General features: G+C 40.6%; 2 protein-coding genes across 3 annotated transcripts; one reads left to right on the top strand and one right to left on the bottom strand.

Annotated features, from left to right (window-relative positions):
- Positions 1 to 11,317: 11,317 nt before the first annotated feature.
- LOC121742786 lies at positions 11,318 to 12,695 on the bottom strand. Its single transcript, XM_042136001.1, has 2 exons — positions 12,537 to 12,695; positions 11,318 to 12,373 (listed from the first exon to the last, which is right to left on the bottom strand). The coding sequence occupies exons 1-2, from the start codon at positions 12,693 to 12,695 to the stop codon at positions 11,318 to 11,320; spliced, it is 1,215 nt and encodes a 404-aa protein (XP_041991935.1).
- Positions 12,696 to 19,318: 6,623 nt separating this feature from the next.
- LOC121796964 (zinc finger CCCH domain-containing protein 55-like) lies at positions 19,319 to 22,173 on the top strand. 2 transcript variants are annotated; one of them, XM_042195722.1, is made up of 6 exons: positions 19,319 to 20,167; positions 20,472 to 20,594; positions 20,682 to 20,861; positions 20,942 to 21,324; positions 21,397 to 21,538; positions 21,624 to 22,173. In XM_042195722.1, exons 1-6 carry the CDS (start codon positions 19,482 to 19,484, stop codon positions 21,685 to 21,687), a joined length of 1,578 nt encoding a protein of 525 aa, XP_042051656.1. In that variant the 5' UTR covers positions 19,319 to 19,481; the 3' UTR covers positions 21,688 to 22,173. The 2 variants fall into 2 exon arrangements, with proteins under 2 accessions (XP_042051656.1, XP_042051652.1); XM_042195718.1 differs by having other exon boundaries at positions 19,320 to 20,167; positions 20,460 to 20,594.
- The last annotated feature ends 1,288 nt before the right edge of the window (positions 22,174 to 23,461 follow it).

The raw sequence follows: 23,461 nt of genomic DNA, 5'->3' as shown, positions 1-23,461 counted from the left end.
CGCTTCCAATCTCCATCAGAGAAGTCCTAATGGAGGATGCAATGTGCGACCTAGGGGCTTCCATCAATTTTATGCCATATTCTATGTATGAAAAGCTGGGTGAAGAAAAGCTAGTCGAAACCTATATGGTGATACAGCTGGCAAATGGATCTTGCATTTACCCCGAGGGAATTCTGGAGAATGAAATCGTCAAAGTGAACAAATTTATGTACCTCGCCGACTTCTTTGTCATAAAAATGACAGAGCCAGAAGCAGGGGAGCCCATTGGAATCCTCTTGGGAAGACCCTTCCTATCCACCGCCAACACAGTCATTGATGTCTGCCATGGGACGATGAATCTGGAGTTTAATGGAGAGCGACTTAGAGTCGACATTAATGAAGCTGCAAGGAAGCCACAGGACAACGAGAACATACAATCAATAAATACTGTTAGACCTCTGGAGCAAGAGTGTCTGAAAAAGGAACTCCTCATTAAACCACCCTCTGATTCCACTAATGATGAAAAGCTTAAAAAGGAAGCAGCTGACTGGCTCGAAGCAACAATAATTGGGGAAATGGATGATCAGGACATTGAAGAAACAATGACGGATTTCTGCAAACCAACACGACCAGCAAAGACAAAAGAGATCACTCAATCAAGAAGAGTCGAAAAACCACCAGACCAAGCTGGCCCGTTAAGAAGAAAGCTGAAGGAGAACTCCGCACCTACGAGGCAACTGCTGCCCTTACCTGGATCGTCTGTTACCTTTAAAGACTTGTTCGATCAGACGTATCACAAGCCAGTCAAACCAAATCTGCAAGAACAAGGAGGGCAACTGATTGAAGAGCTAAGGCTGCGTCAAGAGGTAATCAGGTGGAAGGCAGCAGACCTGATGGAGATGAACCCAAAACGGTGCATACATCCAGCCACGGTGGAGAAAGGAGTGACCAACCTCTCTTCAAGGGAGAAAGAGCCCATCGGTGAACAGGAGGAGCTACCATCCCAGTGTCAAATCAAACTGATATCCAGGAAGCGGAAATCAGAATGGGCGAACCCTAATGCTACCATGACGACATGCACACTGGAGGCAAAGATGCACAAAGGAGACTCCCCCAATTTTCTCTCCTTCATAGGAAAGAGTCATCGGGTTGAACCCTACAGAGACAAGACTGAAGCAGGCCTGGTGGAAGAAGTTCCACTAGCCCTGCCCAATCATAACCAGTGACCAGGTAGAGGGAGTGATCGGGTAATCCTGTGTAGTCTGCTTGATCAAGCAACAAATTCTAAAACTATTAAACTAACCAAGTGACATCCTAGGGGAACCCGGTCATATCCTTATAGTTAGTGTAAATATTTCTTGAAGAGGTAGTTTTTTTATGTCTTAGAAAATTAAAAGTCGGGAATAGAGACAAGAAACTGATCAAGTGGAATTATAGAGTTTGCATCTAGATTTAACTTACCACTTGATCAGTGCAACGAAGGCTAACCAATGGCCACAGTGATTTAATTGATCACGAACAGGTGGTAATAGGACATATGCAGTCATTGGAGAGGTGTCAGGCTGCGCCAACTGTCGCAATGCATGAACGTCCCAGGGAGAAGGAGAAAGCGTATTAGAGAAGCTAAGACAGTTGACACTCTGAAAAGGCGCGCCCGTACATGAACAGTCGCAGAGATCTCAACCATCAGAGATCTCAACAGTCGTGATACCAATATAATAGGCAGATCTCAGAGTCGTGTTTCACTTTCAACTAAAAGCGACTACAGTGCATTCCTTTTACTCTCCCCACACCGCTCCAAATTTCGAACTCTCGCCTAGAACATTTTCTCCACCAGCACTCATCACCACTACTAGCAAATATGTTGATAGAGCAAATTCCTACTCCTTCATCATCCTCTAGTGCCGGCGCCGACGGAGGCGACCAAGAAACTTCATCCCTTCATCAAGGAAATCCTAACCCTTCTACGCCAACCACCGCCACTCCACGGCCCGAGGTAAATAAGGAGACTCTATGGCACCTTGACAAAATCCTTCGAAGTATACCCCGCGAATTGGGCGATGCAGCAGCATACGCCGAACTCAAAGCTAGACTTGGGATTTCCCGGTCTAAAAACCCGGCTTCATCCTCTAAACCAAAGACCCCACCTAGCCCTCCTACATCAACTCCACCATCTACTATCCAACCTTCGCCGCCATCTCTTCCCAAAACCACATCCCCCATCCAGACTTTACCCATGTCCCCTCTTCCTAGCTCTCCTATATCACCCTCACCTGAGTCCCCCGTCCAGCCAATGTAACACAGCGAATCTACCTCTGACAGGGAAGGATTGGGGAAGGACTATGGGCAGCCGTTTGGTATTTCGTCGCCAACAAGCAGTGGCGGCTCCGCTTCAGTCCATGAGCCGCATTTGACTGGGGCGGTGACATTAACGATGGAGAGGTGGAGGAGTTCCGCCCATTGTTCGAATATGAGGGAACAGAAAAGGAGAAGGAGGAGCCGCTACGCCGTCAGACGCGGCGTATGACAACGGACCGGCTCCTGGAGGTAGCTGAAAACCTGAAAACACAGGGTGAGGAGGGAACGGTGGTGCAGAGGCAACGCACAGTACGGAGGCTGGTGGATGAAGAAGAACCAGAAGAACCTCAGATCCAGGAGGCTGGAGAGGAGAGAGAGGCTACCGAGGGCAGCCTGGAGAGGAAGAGAAAGAGGAAGGAGAAGGAAAGTGTTCTCCCTGCTCCCAAGAGAAGCCGCCCCGCTAACATAGAGGGCGCCATTGCAGATGCTTCCGCACCCGTTTCCCTACGGCCCGGAGATGAGAGCAGTGATTCGACGGGACAGGAGTTGCCTTGGACCCGAACGTCCAGAAGATAAAAAGGAAGGCCTGTGACCTCTCCCTCCACCGCCTACTCTCCTCAGCATGTGGTGTTGACCCCAGCTCTTCGCCAACAGATGTTGGAATTCGATGATCCTAAAATGAAGAAGGAGGTGCATCAAAGGGTGACCTCCTAGAAGAAGTTAAAGGCAGGGAAGATGCTGCTCCAGCCTTCCTTGGAGAAGATAGAGATGACGGAGAGGTTTTCTGCCTACATTGCCGGCATCGGTTTTGAATGGTTGCTAGAGGTCGATGAGACCCCTATGCCGGAGGACCTGGCCAAGGAGTTTTTCACATCCTTCCACTTCACCGGAAGTGCAGACCTGAACGACAAGAGTGTTTCCTTCAGGGTCTTTGGCCAGGAACAACTGATGAGCCTAAACGACTTCTCCATCCAGATGGGCCTCTACACGAAACAACAGGTGGCTGACGGGGTCTGGGTTGGGCAGAATATCGGTCTCCATCAGAGGAAAACCGAATTCGATCAGCAGGCCGTCTGGAAGGCAATTTGCGGAGGACGTGCCTCTACATTCAGAATTTCTGAATCCAGAGGACATCTTATTGCTAATCCTGCCCTCCGCCTAGCCCAGGTTTACCTGGCCTCCAATCTCCTCGGACAAGCCAACACACCGGCGATCCTCACTCTGGCTGAGCTCTATTTTATGTGGAGCATGAGAGAACAGAGGAAAGTCCACCTTGGGTTTTGGCTAGCGTATTCCATGAACCAAATGGCTACCCATGCTGCCCGCCATTTGAACATCTGCCACCTCCTCGGGGCTTACCTGAGGAGGAACTGGATCGTGAAAAAAGTCGGACGCCCAGTCTTTTGCCCTAGTCCTGAAATGTTTGACCTTGACTTCTTTGTTAGAGTTCAGGTTTTAGAGAAGACGAAGGGAGGGAATTTCTAGTTTTACGCAGCACGTCAGCGGGAGCAGCAAAGAAGCCAGCCCCAGAGGAGAAGAAGGCTAGAGGAGACCTCAACAACCGTTGCCGATGGAGAAGAGGAGGATACACACCAGGCACCCACTCCAAGGATGGAGGAGGAGGAGGTTGCAAGCACTGACAGTGCATGGAAGCTCCGAGTGGAGCAGACATTGATGCAGCTGGTGGATAATTCAAATGCTCAACCGGTCCTGCTGGCCAGGTTGTTGGGAACCACCCAAGACCAGACCCCTGCCAGACGACCACCACCTCCCTCTACAAGCTCTCCGTCTTGGTGCCTGTCATCCTCCAAGCATACCTCAGCCTCTCCCAGTAATCCTCCCGGAAAGCATTGAGTACAACCCCCCCCCATCTCAGCTCACGTTAATTTTAAAAAAAATTTAGTTTTAATTTGTTTTTGGTATGTGCAACTGTTATTCTATTCCGCATCACTTAGACCTATGTTAGGTCTAAGTGTGAGAAGTATGCATGCCATTTTTGTCAGTTTGTTTCCTTTGTGTTATTCTATTTTTGATAGCATGTTTTGATTGTTGGCACTATCTCACACTTAGCCCAGTATCTGGACTAAGTGTGAGAAGTTTCCCTTGTTCGTTGTTGTGTCGTTGCCTGTGCCTAACCCTTGTTTCCACTGCATCCAGTCCCTCGAGGACGAGTTCATATGCAATGGGGAGGGGGACGGGTTAGTTATAGTAGAATCATACATGCTCAAAATCTTCAAAAAAAATCAAATTCCAGTTAGTAATAAATAGGCAATATGCATGAAATCGGATGAATGGAAGACTTGATTATTTTTTGGAAGAGTTAGAAAAAGGATTCAGTACGCTCACATGTAAAAACTTGATTGCAACAACTTGATCAGTTTGAACGACGCAAGTATGATGGAAACGCTCAATTTTTCAACCAATTGTGAAAGCCTCTCTATATGTGAGTTATAATCCAAGAGTAGAACACTTTCTACTATTTTTACAAAAGAAAATTTTACGAGAGGCTGACTTTTAATATTGAGATGAAAATTGCACAAGTAGTAAGGACTAAAGGCACTAGGACTTAGCCTTTTAAACCGTTTTTCTTCCTTCGTTCCGCAAACCCGCCTCATTAATCAAGGCACCCCTTAGTTAACCACTTTTGAGCCCATACACTCTTACCATCCCTTGAAGCCTTAAAACCAAATTCAAAGTTTCATATCACATGAGGAAAGAGGGTCAAAGAGATGAAGTTTGTCAAGGGAAACAAAAGGGGATAGCAATAGAATGGTCGAAATAAAGGGTAGCTGGGTTGATCGAGTTAGACAATCGGGTTGATCATATTAAAAAAATCGAGAAAAGGTTTGAGAAAAAAGGGCAGGAAAAAGTTGTAATCTGACCTAGAAAATCAAAAGTCAGGAAATAAGCCAAAAATTTAAAAGGTTAAAGGTCGAACTCTGACCAAATATCCAGTAAGAAAATAAACATCCCACTCTGATCCAGCAAGTTTAGTCGAATCTTTGGCCTTTTGACTCATGTGATTTTCTTTTTACAATTTAAAATTTTTATTTTAAACTTAGAACCCCTAGGACCCTACCTTAATACGTTACTACCCTTGAGCTCCGTTACGACCCAAAACAAAGACCTTAAGGAACTATCTTGTGCAGTTCGATTCAAGGTATTAAATTTGTTGCAACACTGAGTGAACAGTCCTAACATCTCTGGTGAGAAATGAGCGACTGAGTGAATCCAAAAGTGGTTTAAATTGAGCAATCTTGACAAACTGACACCTTGATCAAGCAAACACGAAAAATGAGAAACAAGAGCTACTGGCAAATAGATTGACCTCGACCTCGGGTATGATTGTTGGAAATTTATTCGGTCTAATGCATACATGTAAATATGTGTTTTTGGTTTTGAGTCTTGTTTTTCTTTTCGTCTTCTTTTTACTTTGTTGAAATGAGCAAACCATGCCTGAAATTTGCCTTATCTTTTCTTTTCTTTTTCTTTATACTTGAGGACAAGTATGTTTTAAGTGTGAGCAGTTTGATAAGGCCTATTTCATGCATCGGTTTATGGGTAAAATGTGTGCTATTTGATCGGTTTATCACGCAAAACAAGTGTTAATGGTGCAGAAATACCGCTTGACCAAGGTAGCAAGGCCGAACTGATCAAGTAAGTACAAAAGGCGATAAAAGGACAAAAATCGAGGGGAGTTGATCAAGGAAGAGTAATCAAGCAGTTAGGCGGGGGCCACTGGCTTCTAGAAGAAGAACACGTGAGGAAATGAGCTGGATGAGGCGCACCATTCTGTTATCAAGGACGACGTTCTAGAAGGGGACACGTGCTGGCATATGAGACGCAAGGACGGGACTGAGTCACGAATTTGTTACTGAAAAGCGTTGTCATTCTAGAAGGGAAGCACGTAGCAATCAATGAGTCGCTGCAGAATACTTGTTATCTGACGGCGTATTCCTAAATTACCCGCCGAGATTCTTCTCGGTTTTACTTGCTTTCTTATTTTCTGAAGTGTTAGATTAGTTTCAATTTCACGCTGTACTGCTCTCAGTTTAGTTTAATCAAAGTTATTACGTTTTCATCCTCGCATTTACTGTTACGTTTTCACCTGCAATTCACTTGACTCAGTAGTTAACTTTGCCTTGATCAAGTTAGCAAGTTTAATTCTGCCTAGAGTAAAAACAGTAGTTAAAAACTCCCAAGTTAAAGCGTGGCAGCAGCCAACCCCCTGTTCACTACACACACTCTCGACACACCAACTTCTCTGTGGGACCGACCCCGAACTTGCCGCTTTACTATTAAAGTAGTGCAAAATTGGGAGTTTACAAATTACATTGGTAGGAAACGAGCGAGAGCGAGTTTGAATCGATCAAGTACCAACGATATTTGCTAACTAATCAAATCGGTTAAATTATTTTCAATATAACTTGGTCTGAATTCGCGCCCCTCTCGAGGCCTTCCAATCTTTATCTTAGCAATAGGATCACACCAGAATAAATGCATCAGTCGACTACGAGAATCAACTTCATACTCGTACGTGAAGGCGTCACAATTTTCCTTCTTCTTCTTCATCTCATCTATTATCATTTGGGCGTCATATCCTTCAGCATATCTTCTAATGTCCCGTGTGTAGTTACAGATGTCCAACACAGCACACCCAACAGACTCATATCTGCCCATCAATTCAGTCAACAACTTAAAAGTGAGAGAAGGACCTATATTAGCACCAGCACAATCCGAAATAAATTTTTGGTGAACTGGTTCAAGTTAACGATTTAATCTCATGATCTTCTGGTGTTGTATCTCAACCATTGGGTGGTCGTGTTCTTCGTTCAAATGTTGAATGACGTAACCACGATCAGAATTGAATTTGAATGCAACACCAGAATTACATCCACATTTTTTCGATTTACGTCGTCGTTTGGGTTGTTGATCGCTAAATTTCTGTTCACCTTCTCTGTTACACACCATGTAAAACTATATGGTGATATCATCAACCTTCTTTGAACCGTTCTTCCTTGTATCAAAACCAACACGTCGCCCATAGTTCTCGTAAAATTCAATTGCGTTGTCCAATGTGGGGAAGCTACGACCAACAAATGGTTTAAGTTCTATTGGGCATTCTGGTGTATTTAAATCTGTAATAATTCATAATCAGAAAACACCCAAAAAAATTATTAATTAAAGACAAGATTCCATCTACTGGATGTATAATGATAATAGGTCATAATAGGATAAAATTGCGGCATACAACTCATACCACTATCTTCTTCGAAAATGGGTCATACTATACACAAATCGAAACATAGCGGACAAATCGGTCATACTTAGTGGATATAAACGGTCGTACAATAACATGTCATATTAGCACCACAACTAAGTCATACTTACATCATTAATGATACTGATACAGAATCAAGAATAAAAATAATTGATGATAAAGTTATGTCATACTAAGTGCGGATTGAGGTCATACGTAATAATGTCAAAAATAATAATAATTCATGATTGTAAAATTACTAAAACAAAATGACGAGATTGTCATGGTTGTAACATTACTAAAATTACAGTCACAAAGTTAAAATCATAACTTGTATTCTCAACAATGTCATTGAAGCATGATTGATTATCTACATGCGAAGTACATGGCGTTTCAGATTCTATTTCCGAAAATCTATACCATAACATAAACCAACAGATCTAGATATCAAAACATTAAACAATATCAACGAAAATTCGGATACTTAAATTCTAGGTTAAATAAAAAATGCCCGCCGAAATGATAAATGAGATGAAAAACTGAAGTACATTGTATTAACTTACAGTATATATTGGATCGAGCAACAAGAAACACAAAAGTAACAAATTGATGCAAAACGTAATGTTAACAGAAATAGTTAGTTTTCGAGAATTTGTAATGCAAACTCAAAGGTTGGCTGTAAAGAAGTCTATACCGCCCCAATCAAATTGTTAAAGGATATTAGCAAATCTATAAATGTGGAAACTTAGTATAAGGGAAAATGAATGGAAGATCGTCAGAATTTTCATGGAAGATAGGAAGGAGATGAAATTATGGATTGTTAAATAACATAACTAACGCTGATGATTAGTTAGTGGAAAAATGAATATGCAACATTATAGGAATGTCTATAACCAATGTAATCATGGATTGACATAATTAACCTTTTAAGAATATTAGTGAATAAATTAATAATATCTGACAAATTAATCTATCCGTTAGATAATCTAATCTTAAGATGAGATTGGCTAATCCTATGGACAAAAAAGGGTCTGTATTTCTTGATTTAAGGCCATACTTGTTTTGATCAAAAACCTATATATATATATATATATATATATATATATATATATATATATATATATATATATTATATAATATAATATATTAAATAAATAGAATATATATAATATTATATTTAAAATATAATTTGGTTATTCTGTTTTTTTTCTCCTAAACCGAATCGAACCGAAAAATCAAAAAAATCGAACCGAATTTCAAAATTTCGGTTTGGTTCGGTTCGGATATTCGATTTTTTTGCTCACCCCTATTTCCTAGTGTTTTTATTTGTTTTCAAAGCTTGATTCATGCATTTTTTAGGTACTTCTTTTACATTAATTTATATCTTTATCACTTCACTTTTTTACTACACCAGTTCACAATTAATAAACATGAGTTGACTCAGATTGAATTTTAAGAAATATAAAGAAATGATATTTATTAATTTTTTTATCACTTCACTTTTTTTACTACACATGTCCACGCCAAAATGACTTGAGTTACTCAATTGATATTAAGAAGCATAACAAATGAATGGTAAAGTTAATGAAATATGAGTACTAATTTTATAATGAGTGAACTACATCAAATATCCCTAACGTTTCCGAAAGTTTCGTTGCAGGCCACTAACAAAAAATATATCTCCACATAACCCTAACCTTCAAGGTAATCACAAATCGTGTTTTTGTAGCCAATTTTCGGACCATTTTGCCCAAATGCCTTCAGGGGCTTTTCAGTAAACTTCCACATAATAGGAGGACATGCACCGCAGACCTAATCTGGCGTTGCAGAGCTACCCTATGTACTACCACTGTTCACAATCATTTCATTCCCACTCATTCGACCTATACATCTGTAATGCACAAATAGTATGATTCTTAATTCCCCATTTTCACTCCTGCACTCATTCACTCATTCTTGCACTCTTTCCTTCAGGCATCCATATCGCTGAGTTTGACATCGCAATTTTTAGGTGAGTTATTCCACTGTTCTGTGACCGGTTAAAATGTAGGATGTTTTTAGTTCACATTTGGGGGTTTTTGTTCAATTGGCGGCTGATTTCGGTTTTGTTCAATTGGGGTTTTTTTTCCTATTGTTGAGTTTCACACCGCAATTTAGGTAATTTATTGGGTTGTGACCGACCGGTAAAAGGTAGGGTGTTTTTAGTGAGTTCATGCGGCTGATTTGGTTTTTTTCAATTGGGGTATTTTTTCCCTATCGCTGAGTTTCACATCACAATTTAGGTAATGCATTGCCTTGTGACCGGTAAAAGGTATGGTGTTTTTTCCGAGTTCATGCGGCTGACGTTGGTTGTGTCTTAGGGTGTGTCATTCCAATTTTTGGGCATTCGTTTGTCAAACATTGTTGGTTAATGAAGTGTGACAACATTGTTGGTTAACATTTTCAAATCAGGTCCTTACTGCAATGTCTGCCTCTAGTTCACAATCTTTCGGCTCAAGTTTCAATTGGGATTGGCCGCTTCCTCAGACTGTGTACTGTCAGCATGATCTTGAGGCTGAGCTCATGATATCAAGGTCGGCTGCTAATCCTGGGCGACGTTACTATCGTTGTCCAATATAGAAGGAAGACAATTGCAGATTCTTTCGTTGGTTTGATTCGGATCTATCGCCAAGCCAGGACACGTACTTTCAAAGAATCAAGCTCGAACGAGACAGGTTTGAAGAACAACTCCGATGCAAGAATAATGAGGTGTGTGATCTTGAAGAAAAATTGCGCAAGAATAGTGAGGAATGTGAAGAGTTGAAGTTAACTTTGAGCATGAAGACTGATGAGTGTCAACGTGTTAGTGTAGAAGTTGTTAAAATCACCAAAATGTGTCAAAAAATGAAGATCTTAATATTATTTTTATGTGTTGTAATTTTTTTCCTAATGTAATGGTACCACTTGTGCATCACCGAACTTATATGGGGAATTTTGATAAGAGATTATTGTACACAATTGAAGTAGGTTCCCACTTGAAATTTAAATTATAATAACAACTTACGTACCCCGCTTTTTCGCGAAATACCACCGTAAGTACCCAGCTTTTGTTGAATACCACCCGATGGACAAAACTTCCTATGAAATAACATTTTGGGTACATAGTTAGACTATATGTACTACTCAATCAATTACTCTTTTTTGAGAAATACCACCTTAAGTACCCAGCTTTTGTTGAATACCACCCGATGGACAAAACTTCCTATGAAATAACATTTTAGGTACATAGTTAGACTATATGCAGTACTCAATCAATTACTGAACACAGAAGAAGGTTCTAAACCAAAAGCATACACAAAACTATACACTTAATTAATAGAACAAAAATATTGCTTGTCAAAAACAACCATACTTGATCCCACAGTTAAACCAACACTTAAACCATACTGTTTGTCAAAACAACCACACTTAAACTAACACCATTTTGAGACATTTCAGGTTCCCACACTTGATCTCCGCTAACATTCAATCCTGATCCCCGCGATGGCCACATCGTTGCGGCTGAGTCGTAGCGCGACGTGTGTTGGCCCTTGTACCAGTGGGATTGCTCTGCAACCAACAACAACACGGCCAAATTGGCTACCAATGGATAGGAAACGAAAAGCAAAAAATTGATAATGGAAACTACCTCTTGGGTTGGACGCGTAGACTGACGTGTGCGAGGTAGTCCCAGACGAGGTTGATTGGTCTGTAACAAACAAGCCATTAACATACATGGCAACGGTTAGGGCATTAATATAACTAACGACATAATTGTACCTCTTGGTTTGGAGCAATGGTAGATGACTCAGCCCTGACACCGCCATCCGTCATGGGAGGCTCACTTGGATGTGAACTCTCTCCAACTTCGGTTCGAGCATCAACACGGGGATCATTGGTGCATGTCCTCCTGTTAAGACCCTCTTGTCCACACCGACGACATCTGAGTACAAATGTTCGTCGGGGTGACTCAAATCCATCCGCATGATGACGAACCTGGGGCTCTTCACGCCTCACTTTCTTTGGCCGTCCACGCTGTCGCTTCGTCCGTGGGGGTGCCAGTACAAATCCAACCTCAGTATTCTTGGGCCAGTTATCAATCCCATTAATTGGGAACAGGACATTCTCGTATAGAATCAACATTGTTGACCGCAAATAATAGCGGGAGAAGTAATCTGATACATCCTTCCCATTCTTGTTAATTGTAGCAATGGCATGAGTGCACGGGATCCCAGTCAGCTGCCATGATCTGCACGAGCAAGTAAATTCATGCATGTTTACTACATACTGTCCTGCCGATCCAGACACTTGGTACGCATCCTGCCCGTTCCATATGGATCTCCAGGAAGACGCCCTCGCGTACAACTTATCGACGATCTCTTTGATAACTGGCGGTAGTGCGTGATCGTATGCTTTGATCCACTGGCCTCTGATCTGAATCCTCTCCATCTGACTCGTCCGGATATCCTCTAGCATTGTGATAATGGCCAGCTCGCGTGCAATTGATATCTTCGAACTAAATGTCTCGCAGATGTTGTTAAGGATTATATCACAGCAAACATGTGACGCGAAATATGCTTTCACCCACTTTTCTTTTGGAGCAACACCGAGTAGGTATTGATGCGCTTGCGGATATATAATCCGTAATGCATCCATCCTCTCCCCGCATTGTTTGGTGGTTGTGCTCGATGCAAGCTCCCACAGTAATTCCTTAAAATTTTCCCCAATGAACCTCTTCTTGAAATTGTTGTAGATGTGCTGAACACAGAAGCGATGCTCGCTGTGTGGGAAATCCTCCACTATGGCTTTTGCAAGACCCTACCAAATTCATGCAACACATGAGCACATGTTTAGGCCATATCACAACATCTATAATTCATGCAACACATTAATATTTAGTGCTAAATCACAGATAATGTACGTTTATTCAATTAATCACATTTACAGTATGCACTATTTGCTGAAATCACATTAGTAGTACCCTTTGCTGATCAGACATGAAGACGTATCTTGGGGCATTATCCTGTATTCGAAGGTCCTCCGAGAGGTATGTAAGGAACCATTTCCAATGTTCGTAGCTCTCGGACTCAGTCACTGCCCACGCAATAGGCCACCAACCGTTGTTTGGATCAATTCCCATGGCAGTCATAAGTTGTCCTCGGTACATACCTCTCAAGAAACATGAATCCAAGAAAATAATTGGACGGCAAAAATGCATCCACCCAGTTTTCAACGGTCCTAGGCAACAGTAAAACCTCAGGAATCGCGGACCATCCACTTCAGGATCCCTGAAGTTTTCGTAGTGTATATGCACACTCGACCCAGGATGTGTTCATTCCAATTCAGATTTATAGTCGAACAATTTCCGGTATTGGCGTCCGGCCTTGCCAAAAATACCTTCCAATGCAGTGTCTCTTGCGTGGTATGCCTTCATTCTACCAACTTTCAGCCCGAACTCTTCATCCACACACTGTCGTATCGCTGACAATGGAATGTGGGGATTCGCTTTGATTTTCTCCAAGTATCGCTCAGCTAGCCACTTTGACGTGAGCCATCTCTGATCCAACACTTGCGAACACGTGTGAGCATGATCTCTCTGCATAGTTATTACCATATAATCGGTATTGTTGTGGGATTCTATCTTCCTTGCATACACATACCATTCACATGCCTTGCCTCTACATATGGCACGAAGTCGCTTGCCATCATTTTTTGCTACATGGACAGGTCGTCTGGTCATTATCGCGTACTGGCGAATGACCTTATAGAAGAAATCTTGATCCTTAAAAATATCACCAAGCTTCCAAACTGGAAGCTCTCTGGTCAGTTTGAATGGGTGTACTTTATACCATTCTTTTCTAACCCCTCCAAATCTTCTAGATCCTGCAGATCTTGTAGCTCATCAACTGTTTCTTGATCGTGTAATGGGTTTGCATCTGTCTTGCTCCTTTGTTCTACAACACGAGAATACTTGCGCCGTTTCTTCGACCCTCCACTACCATCACTAGTCGACTGTCCAGACCCCTGTCCTTCGGGCTCCATTTTCGCCGACCGTTGTTGTTCCCCAACTTCATCTGGTTGTTGCTGATGTAGGGGTCGTAATAGGATGTAAATAGTTGCTCATCCCGACACATGTTCGCCAAAGAGATAAAATGGCCAACCTCGTCCTCATCATCATCATCACTCGGAGAACCCTCGTTATGAAGATGGCATCCGTCCGGCACATACTCCACAGTAGGGAAATTTTCCTCATCGTGGGGTAATTGTCCTGCATTTGGTTCGGGAATAGGAGTTGCATCAAACAAAACAGAACAAAATCACAAATGGGGTACTAAATCATTCATGTAAATCACAACTCACAAACGTGGGTAATATATCCATACAAGTTTATTTGGCTTCACAAGTAATTACCTCATGCACGTGTGCATGGAAGTCTTCTCCTCCAACTTCCTCGACATCAGCCACAGCTTCACCTTCATCTGGTATTGGTTGTGGTATAGCTTCAATAATGTCTGGGACTATTTCGACTTGTGGCATAACTTCATTTGGTATGGGGACTGTTTGAACTTGTGGCATAACTTCGATAAATTCTGGGACTGGTTCAACTTGTTGTGGCATAATTTCGATGAATGTTGGTATATCATCTGATACTTTTCCATCCTTGGCTGCTACAACTTCAAAGGCTTTCTGCAGATTTTGACGGGCTACCTCGGCGTTCCTTTTCCTCCTAGTACGGTCAGTTTCTAGACTATTTATAAGAAATTCCTCAAACTCTACATCTTTTTCATACCACCCAATCATCAAAGGCTGCTTATTTTGCACAACCACAGGCTCCTGCATTCTCTTCCTTCTCGGTGGACGCACTGGGGCAGTTGGCTGAGGTTCGTCAATCTCTTCAATAATCACTCATGCGGATTTCGCAGGCCAGAATTTGAGAACCTCTTGCACTTCATCTTTCATCTTTTTTAGTATAGCGTCTGCCCGGGTAATCTCCACCACGTATATGTGAACTAACTTTGTGCTCGTCGCAGCAACTTTGAGGAATTCAACTAGGTGTTCATCCTCAACAATGGGCGTCAACGGGCTTCCTACGGCCTTGGCCCCGCATCCAGGACTGTACTTAGGATGACAGTAATAAAACTCGCATATTGTCTTCCTGTCATACTTCAACTTAAGTAACATACTAGACAAGTCTATCAGCCCGAAGTGGTTAACGTCGCACTCATCGAAGTAAGTCAGTCCACCCCCAACATACTTCTTCTCTTCTTTGGTTTCGAAGAACGCACCACCATGATGGAACGCAACGGAAAACTTACCAGGAGCGTCCCCTGTGAAGTATATTCAAAATCAGACAAACTATGAAATGGAATTAAATCAAACCAAGACATATTTCTGAATTAACAATATTTACAAATTTCGGAGCCTTAAATCACAAACTGAGCCTATCTACAAGTGAGAATATCACATACCGAGCCAATCTACGTGTGAATTTGAAAATTGGGTTTTTCAATTTTATTTCACTTACTGTATTCTTCTTCGGGATAGAAAAAATCCAATTCAGGATCTCGAACATCCCAGGTTTCTGCGTCCACATCGATTACCTCCGGTCGACGTCTGTGTGGTCGTGGTGGCGATGATGATGATGATGGCGATGGCGGTGGTGGTAGTGCCGGATGTTTTTTACACCGAGGCCCATTGCGTGAGGAGGAAGCACCAGACGACCCAGTCCGCTTTCGTTTTGGGGCCATTCATGCAAGAACCGTCAGAGGCGAATGAGAGGTTACTGAGAGGGGTATGGGAGAGGTTAAGTGGTGTGGAGGCGAAGGATTTTACTCGTGAATAATTTGAAAATGTTTCAAATACCCGCCCCGTGCCTTTTTTTTAATCTCAAACGAGTCCTACGTAATGGCTGCACAATATGTCACATCGCCGGCGAACCCAACCATCCCCTACATCAGCCACAGTGACCGTGACAGCAGGGCAGTCCAGGCTCATGTCAGCCAATGGACGGAATTGACGGTAATGCCCTTTAAGGCCTAAAGGGCAATATAGTCACAGAAAACACGATTTATGATTACCTTGAAGGTTAGGGTTATGTGGAGATATTTTTTTTGTTAGGGGCCTGCAATGAAACTTTCGGAAACGTTAGGGATATTTGATGTAGTTCACTCTTTTATAAAAAAATGTAAATGGGATAAGTTAGTAGAATTTGGAGTTCATTACTCAAAATAATAAATGTGCTAAGTAATTTTGGACGGATGGAAAAAAATGCCAATTAGTCATAGACGAAAGTTTTATATCCTTAACATCCCTTTTTATTAGTGGTTAAATATTTTCGAATATCAACTCAGCCAAAATAGGCCACATGGCCCTGAAGCTAGAAGCTTGGTATTACACAGTGTTTTAAAAACCGGACTGAACTGGTCGACTTGATCGGTTTGAACCGCTGCGAACCGTTTGAACCAACCGTGAACCGGAAACCGATTTTTACCATTACATGTCAAATTTTTAAAAATTTGTTACTTGGTAGGTTTGAAACTCAAGACCTTCCCTCGAGAAGAGGGACACTTGTACCACTCCACCACATGAACTTTTGATGGTATCGTACTCATTATATATTATTATATATTAAACATATTATTTTATCCACACAAATTTATAATTCATGTGTAACTTTATGTTTTCTTTTAAGTATAAAATAGAATAGTATTTAATTGAGTAAAGGTCAAAAGTGGTCCTAAATATATAGCAATTTTATGATTTTGGTCCAAAAAATTATCTTTTGAATTTTTTCGTCCATCACAATTGAAAACGGGTCGGATTTAGTCCTTTTTTAACGGTGCCGTTTAAAATTGACGGTCAACGACTGAATTAAGAATTTTGATTGGATTATGAGCTTAAATTAGAATATTTAATTTTTTTCTTGATTTTTAAGGACAATTAATTTTTACTCTCTCTCAACAGAAGAAAGGCGGTGTACCTTAAATCCACCCTAATCTAATTCCTCCATTAAAACATAAGAAAAAAAATTAATTATTCTAATCTAATTTCTAATTCAGTCAAAATATCTTAAACAGACGTTTACCGTCAATTTTAAATGATGTAGTCCAAAAAGGACTAAATCCGGCCCATTTTCAATTGTGATGGACGAAATAATTCAAAAGAAAATGTTCTGGACTAAAATCGTAAAATCGTCATATGTTTACGACCACTTTTGGGCCCTTACTCTGTTTAATTATAGACTATTTATTGATACTGATAAAGTATTTTTTTACCAAAACTAATTAATTTTACTAAAAAAATTATTTATATTTTATCATTCACTATGTTTAATATTTTTATATTTTATAATTTCGCATATATAACAAATTATAGTTAAGATTTAATGTATTTTTGATGCATTTGTAATTATAATTTGTCATTGCAAAATTTAATATATTTAATATATTATATTTAATTTTATATATTTATAAAATTACACAAAATTAACTAAAACAAAAATGCAAAGGCTAATAAAACCATTTCATACCTCACTTAGACTTGCCCACGGTTCGAAAACCGGCGGTTCCGGTTCGGAACCGCCGGTTCCGGTTTTGGCGGAAGCGGAACCGGAACCGGACCGTGAGGCTATTTCACGGTTCCGGTTCCGGTTTGAAAACCGGGCGGTTCCGGTTCCGGTTCCGGTTTGAAAACCGGGCGGTTCCGGTTCCGGTTCCGGTTTGAAAACCGGGCGGTTCCGGTTCCGGTTCGGAACCGCCGGTTTTCCGGCGGTTTTGGCGGTTCCGGTTTTTGAACCGGCGGTTTCGCCGGTTCAATTATTATTATTATTTTTTTTAAAAAATTTGAAATTTGGCTTTATACAACAAATCGGAACAAGACAATGCATAATTCAAGCACAAATAAGACGAATAAGGAGAAAATGAAATAAATTTTATTGATTTTGAGTTGTAACGGACAACGATACATTACAATTTACAATACATAAGTATACAATACAACAACATACAACAATGTAATATAAGAGAAATTGGAGACAAAGAGAGAGAATTGGGAGATTGAAGAGAGAAACTCTTATTAACACAAGAGTGGGGTGAATGTAAATGAGGATAGAGGGGGGTATTTATAGAAAAAAATGAGGGGGAAAATGGAAGAATTCGAATTTGAAATTTAAAAAAAAAAAAAATTGAAATTTCACAAAACCGGCGGTTTTGGCAAAAAACCGCCGGAACCGCCGGTTTCCGGGCCAAAACCGCCGGTTTCCGAAATAAAACCGCCGGTTCGGTCAACGAACCGTCTGCAAAAGCTGCTCCATTGTCGCCTCGTGCTCCGCGCCGCCTCGAAAGCCACTAAACCGGCGGTTAACCGCCGGTTAACCGCCGAAAAACCGGCGGTTCCGACCGGTTTGGAAGATCAGCACCGGCCCCCATCCCTCTGCCTCGATTTAAGCGCCGGAACCGGCGGTTCCACGGTTAACTGCCGGTTCCGAACCGTCCCAAACCGCCGGTTCGGTGACGGTTCCGGTTCGAAATATCTTGAACCTGAACCGGACCGCGAACCGAATTGCGACGGTTCCGGTTCGGGAATATTGCGCCGGTTCCGGTTCCGGAACCGGAACCGCCGGTTCCGGTTCGGCGGTTAACCGCCGGAACCGGAACCGGTGGGCATGTCTAACCTCACTACACCTTCACGAGATGCCAACTTGAATTTTAAATTCAAGATGTGTAGGGTTTTTCATTAAGAGAAACGTTCAGAATAACCCCCAATCACCAATCACCCACCTTTTTTTTCTTTTTTTTTCCCACACACAAAATATGACATTCAATTAGAATCTCTTTTTCAATTAGCTATCATTTATAGTAACCTTTTCACAATGCCAATCATTAATGAGTTTATGGTTGATAATTTGTGTTATACTATCAATGTTAATTAATTACAGTAAGTCTAAATTGTATGCTTAACCAATTCACACCCCGTTGTAAATATACCTCTCTATCTACCGTTAAAGGCCACATTTTGCCATTTCAAAATATTCATTATTACACATCTTATTTACTACTCTCCCGCCCGCCATTAGGATTTCCATGTGAGTTCAACACGGGTTTTAAGAAATACACATTCATGTCTCAAAAAGCAGATTAGTTTTCTCATTTTGAGCTGTTCCCCAAATTAGACAAAGTTTACCTATAGAAAGTTTTTAACCAATTATACACCACTAAAAAAGTGGATCTAACAATCCACTAACACTACTTCCAAAATATTTTCCCTTTATCTTTTTCACTTTTTTCAATCTCTCCCTTACTTTACTAATTACACATTAAAACCCGTGCCATATACAAGTTTATCTATTTTTAGAGGACGGATGGAGTATAAAGAAAAATGGATGCGAAAAGATAGTATAATGTGTGACCCATTTTTATATACTGTGTTAGTTTTATAATAGAATGCAAGTGAAATGAGTTAGTGGAAAGTGATGTGTACTACCATCTCTTTTTAGTAAAAGTGAATCGGGACTCCTAATAGCGGTCAAACTAAAATGATAAACCGAAACTCCATATGACAGACAAAGGAGATATTTTCATTCATAGAGTTTCATCCCTAAATGAATTATCCACTCTATAACTCATATTTAACTTATAGTCCTAGTATATTTATCAAAAAGTTAATATATAAATATAAACCTAGTATATTTATCAAAAAGTTAATATATAAATATAAAATTTATATTTGAGCAATTCTTTCATACTGTATTTACTTGGATTCGATAAAAATCGATTCAAGTAATAGGGATAGGATAGAGAGACTGAAAGAGGAATCTATCCCAACTATCCCTTCTCTACTCTTCTCTCCCCTGCAAAGTTGCTCTGTAGCAGGAATCTTTTCTGAAACGTCACTCACACAAGCTCTGTAGCAAAAAACCTCAGCCGCTATGGATGCCTGCGAAGCAATGAAAATAGTGATGCCGAGAATCAAGAACTTGGACACCGAAAACTCCTCCAGAATCATAGGATACATTCTGATGCAGGATCAAGGGGAGAAGGAGATGATTAGGTTAGCCCTAGCTCCCGATGCCGTTCTCCTATCCAGCGTCAATCAAGCAAAGGCCAGTTTAGGGCTCGTTTTCCCCAATTCACTTTCGAATTCGAACACTCTGCCGCTCAATTCCGGAATCCGGCCTACCGCATTTCCGAATTCACCCCGCTACGGCTACTTCGGCGGCAGCCTCTCTCCCCCACCTCCAATTTCGCCCAATTCTAATTTTGGCGGGAATGAGTTGAGTGATGAGTTGTTGAGCCCTAGTGGCCGGAGTGATTCTCTCATTTTCCAATTGAGTGAGGAGGGCGGCGTCGGTGGGTCCCCTCACCCTCTCCCTCACTCTCACCATCCGTTTCATCGGCGGAGCTATTCGGTGAATGATGTATTTCTGTCTCGTGTTGAGGAAGGGGGTGGTGTTGGATGTAGGCCGTGTACCTATTTGGGGAAAGGGTTTTGCAGGAATGGTGATTTTGTTGGCGCTGGTGATGAATTGGGGTCTTTTCAGCAGCAGAGGTTTGGAGTCAGGGCTCCGTTTGCTAATTACAACAAATCCAGCAACTCTTTGAATGCGAATCAGAGGTAAATTTTTGGCAATCTTTGCTTTTTGTGGACATTTTCTTTCTTCATGCTTTGTAGTTTCTTGAGCAAGTTATAGTATGTTAATTTATCTGATTTTTCCCGCTTGTAATTCTTGCATATTATGTGTGTCCGTGTATATTTCAACATCGTGTCTCTCCAATTTTGGAAATTGATGCTCTAAATCTGTGTGTGGATGCTTACTGTCGTGCATATTAGGGTATTTATGCGTGATATCCTGTTTGAATGCGATGCATTTGTTAGATAAAGGTAATAACTTCCACTAATTCAATAGGTGTGGTCCTAGGAATGAGCTTTCACGAGTGGGAATGGGAATGAGTGCTGCTATGGCTTCTAGCTCACGGCAGATTTACTTGACCTTTCCGGCTGACAGTACATTCAAAGAAGAGGATGTTGCCGGCTACTTTAGGTAAATGCCCAGTAATGGTAGCTTCAGTGATCTTATAAATGCAAATGGTATGATACTTTATGCTTTTTTTTTCTTCATGGTTTATAGTATGTTTGGACCCGTGCAAGATGTTAGAATTCCATATCAACAAAAGCGGATGTTCGGGTTCGTTACATTTGTGTACCCAGATACTGTAAAACACATCTTGGCGAAAGGGAACCCTCACTATGTGTGTGATTCTCGAGTGCTGGTAAAGCCATACATGGAAAAAGGAAAAGCTCCAGACAAGTATGAATATTTTGCTTTACTTTCTCTCCTGTTGATTTTATCCCGGTAATGACATCTGTGCATTGAATGATTGTTGGTAGGAAACAATTCCAACAGCAATATCAAAATCTAGAGAGGTCTGAGTATTCACCAAACATAAGCCCTTCTACAATGGATTCAAAAGAACTCTTTGATGTTCCGATTGGTGAGCATGCGCAGCTGGCTGCAGGACCCGGAATGTTATTCAATAGACAGGAGATGCTGAGGAGACAGTTGGAGAACGAGGCTGAATTACATAATGTCATTGAACTTCAAGGTCGAAGGATGGGGAATTTACAGCTGATGGACGTAGGATATCAGCAGCATAATAATCGCTTTCTGCCATGCTTTCCAGCTGGTCTCTTGGTTTCCTCCCCGAGACAGTCGCAGCCAGTAGAAAACATGATTGTTTCTTCTGGTCGTGCTAATCCAAATGTTTTGCAAGGTTAGGATTACATTTTGCAGGTGTTCATCTTGTATTTTCTTCTTTTGAACTCAGTTATATTCATTTCTGCAGAACTCGATGACTGGCAAGAATCATCGAAAGCTGATTATGAGAATTCATTGCTGGAAGAAACTGAATCTCCCTTGGATAACAATGTTTCGAATGGCAATAGAAACCGACATGTAAATGATGACGACTCTTATCTCCCTGCAAGGTACATCATTTTGTCTCCCCAATACAAATATTGTAAGGTTCAAAGTATGCTAATCTGCTTTTCACCTGATTTTGACGTGACACAGTTTGGAGCATTTCCTACCCGGCACTCTTTTCTGCTCGTCAACAAAACCAGCTTCGGAGGATTAATTTGCATCCTCACCAGCTCATCAGAAGACAATAGTCCTCTAATTAGGACATCCTTCTAACTATGCTCCAAACGACAAGGTACACTAGTTAATTCAACTCCATCACTTTGCCATTTTAAAGAATTTGCGCTTAGGAACAAGGATGACTTGCCAACGACAATGAAGGTGTTTCTACCAGTCGTCGTTTGTGAAATGGGAATGAATAGCCTAGCTTGGTAAGTAGGTCAGAAGTCCTGAAACAGTAGTTCTGAAAATTAGTACATGTTTGCTTTAGATGGCTCATTTTGCAATCCAGTTAGCTGTGTATAATGATCAATGAACAGATAATGTGAGTTGGAACAATATAGAGTGTAGTATGCAAGAACTGATTTATGGGAGTGGGGTCTCTCCTTTGCTTTATTTTGCGACCCTTTCATGTGATGGTATGGACCACAGATGAATTGTAGCACATCACTAGACAAATGAAGGTTAGTAGCTTTATATCTTTTGACTGCTGTCCTTTTCTTTTACTCTTTTTTTTCCATTATCAATTTGTAAAAATGTTAGGAAATTTGAAAAGAAAAGGGAATGGGCATTTAGTTCTTAGATGTATAGTATCTGGTGTCCTTCCTTCCTGTCATTTCCTTTGTTCCGTTTGAGGCATTTATTATTCATGATCAGTTAAGTACAAGGATTAGTTAAATAAAAATAAGATACTCCCTCTGTTCCACGTTACTTGAGACATTTTTTTTTTTTTTTGCGGTCGTTTTAGAAAAATGATAAATAAATAGTTAAAGTAGAGAAAAAGTAAAAGAAGAATAATATAGAGAAGATTCTTTTCTGCATTATTCTCTCTCGTACATTACCCTCTCTCCGCTTTAACTATTTATTAGTATCATTTTTTTCAAAACAAGCGCAAAAAAAGAAGTAACTCAAGTAATGTAGGACGGAGGGAATACGTGGTAAGCATTGAAAATATTTTCCCCTTAAGGGGTTATTAGTGGCAAGATTGAACAAGAAAATCTATAAGCATTGATATTTTAGATTGTCGGTGGTGTTTGGTTAGTTAGACAAGCTAAAAGTGGGACATAATATGGGATAAGTCATAAAGGATTTGTTTAGAATTAAATTAGTCGTAGAGGTGAAAGTGAACTGATTAATCATAAGATACAATCTAATCTTGATATTATAGAGAAGGGCTAAGTTACATTATCACGTGAGAAAAGCGTAACTAAACAAAAGATAACATTAGTCATGACTTTTAATCATAAGAATCATGACAACCGAACAACCCTGAAGTCTACTGGTCTAGGCTATGTTAGCATTTAGTTTTTTAAGGCAAAAGCTTCGATGCCTTCGTTTTTATTTGTTGCTGGCAAGGAATTATTAAAAACGAGAACTTAAAATGTTGGTGTAATTACACAATTTATATAAAATGTCTCACCTTAGTTTCGTATTATCAAAAAAGTTTGAAGTTTATAAAAATAATACAAAAAGTTTCACTAGTATTTCACTTTAATACATTCCGTAAATTTATGTTTGCATGTTGTTAACTCTTTTTCGATGTGGAATATAAAAGGTTTCATTATTGTTTCATATTGATACAAAAAGGTTCTATCACTATTTATATCGGTATATAAAATTTCATCATTGTTTCTTGTTTTATACGCGACGTAGTTAAAGGCTTCCAAGCGGAATGTATTAAATTGAAATGCTGATGACATTTTTTGTATAATTTATGCAAAATTTTGAACAATTTTTACTAATATGAAACAAAGTTAAAAAAATTTGTATGA

This window comes from Salvia splendens, chromosome 1 (genome assembly GCF_004379255.2).
Source record: "Salvia splendens isolate huo1 chromosome 1, SspV2, whole genome shotgun sequence".
NCBI lineage: Eukaryota > Viridiplantae > Streptophyta > Magnoliopsida > Lamiales > Lamiaceae > Salvia > Salvia splendens.
The sequence above is the reverse complement of the archived record's forward strand: the minus strand, read 5'-3'. Positions and strand labels throughout refer to the sequence as shown.

What these genes read in the sequence shown, in the direction of transcription:
- LOC121796964 (XM_042195718.1), top strand. Translation starts at nt 19,482, where the DNA reads ATGGATGCCTGCGAAGCAATGAAAATAGTGATGCCGAGAATCAAGAAC. An exon ending in GATGTTGCCGGCTACTTTAG is followed by an intron (nt 20,595 to 20,681) that starts GTAAATGCCCAG and finishes CATGGTTTATAG; the next exon opens with TATGTTTGGACCCGTGCAAG. An exon ending in GACTCTTATCTCCCTGCAAG is followed by an intron (nt 21,539 to 21,623) that starts GTACATCATTTT and finishes GACGTGACACAG; the next exon opens with TTTGGAGCATTTCCTACCCG.
- LOC121742786 (XM_042136001.1), bottom strand. Translation starts at nt 12,695, where the DNA reads ATGGGAATTGATCCAAACAACGGTTGGTGGCCTATTGCGTGGGCAGTG. An exon ending in TCATGTCTGATCAGCAAAGG is followed by an intron (nt 12,374 to 12,536) that starts GTACTACTAATG and finishes TGAATTTGGTAG; the next exon opens with GGTCTTGCAAAAGCCATAGT.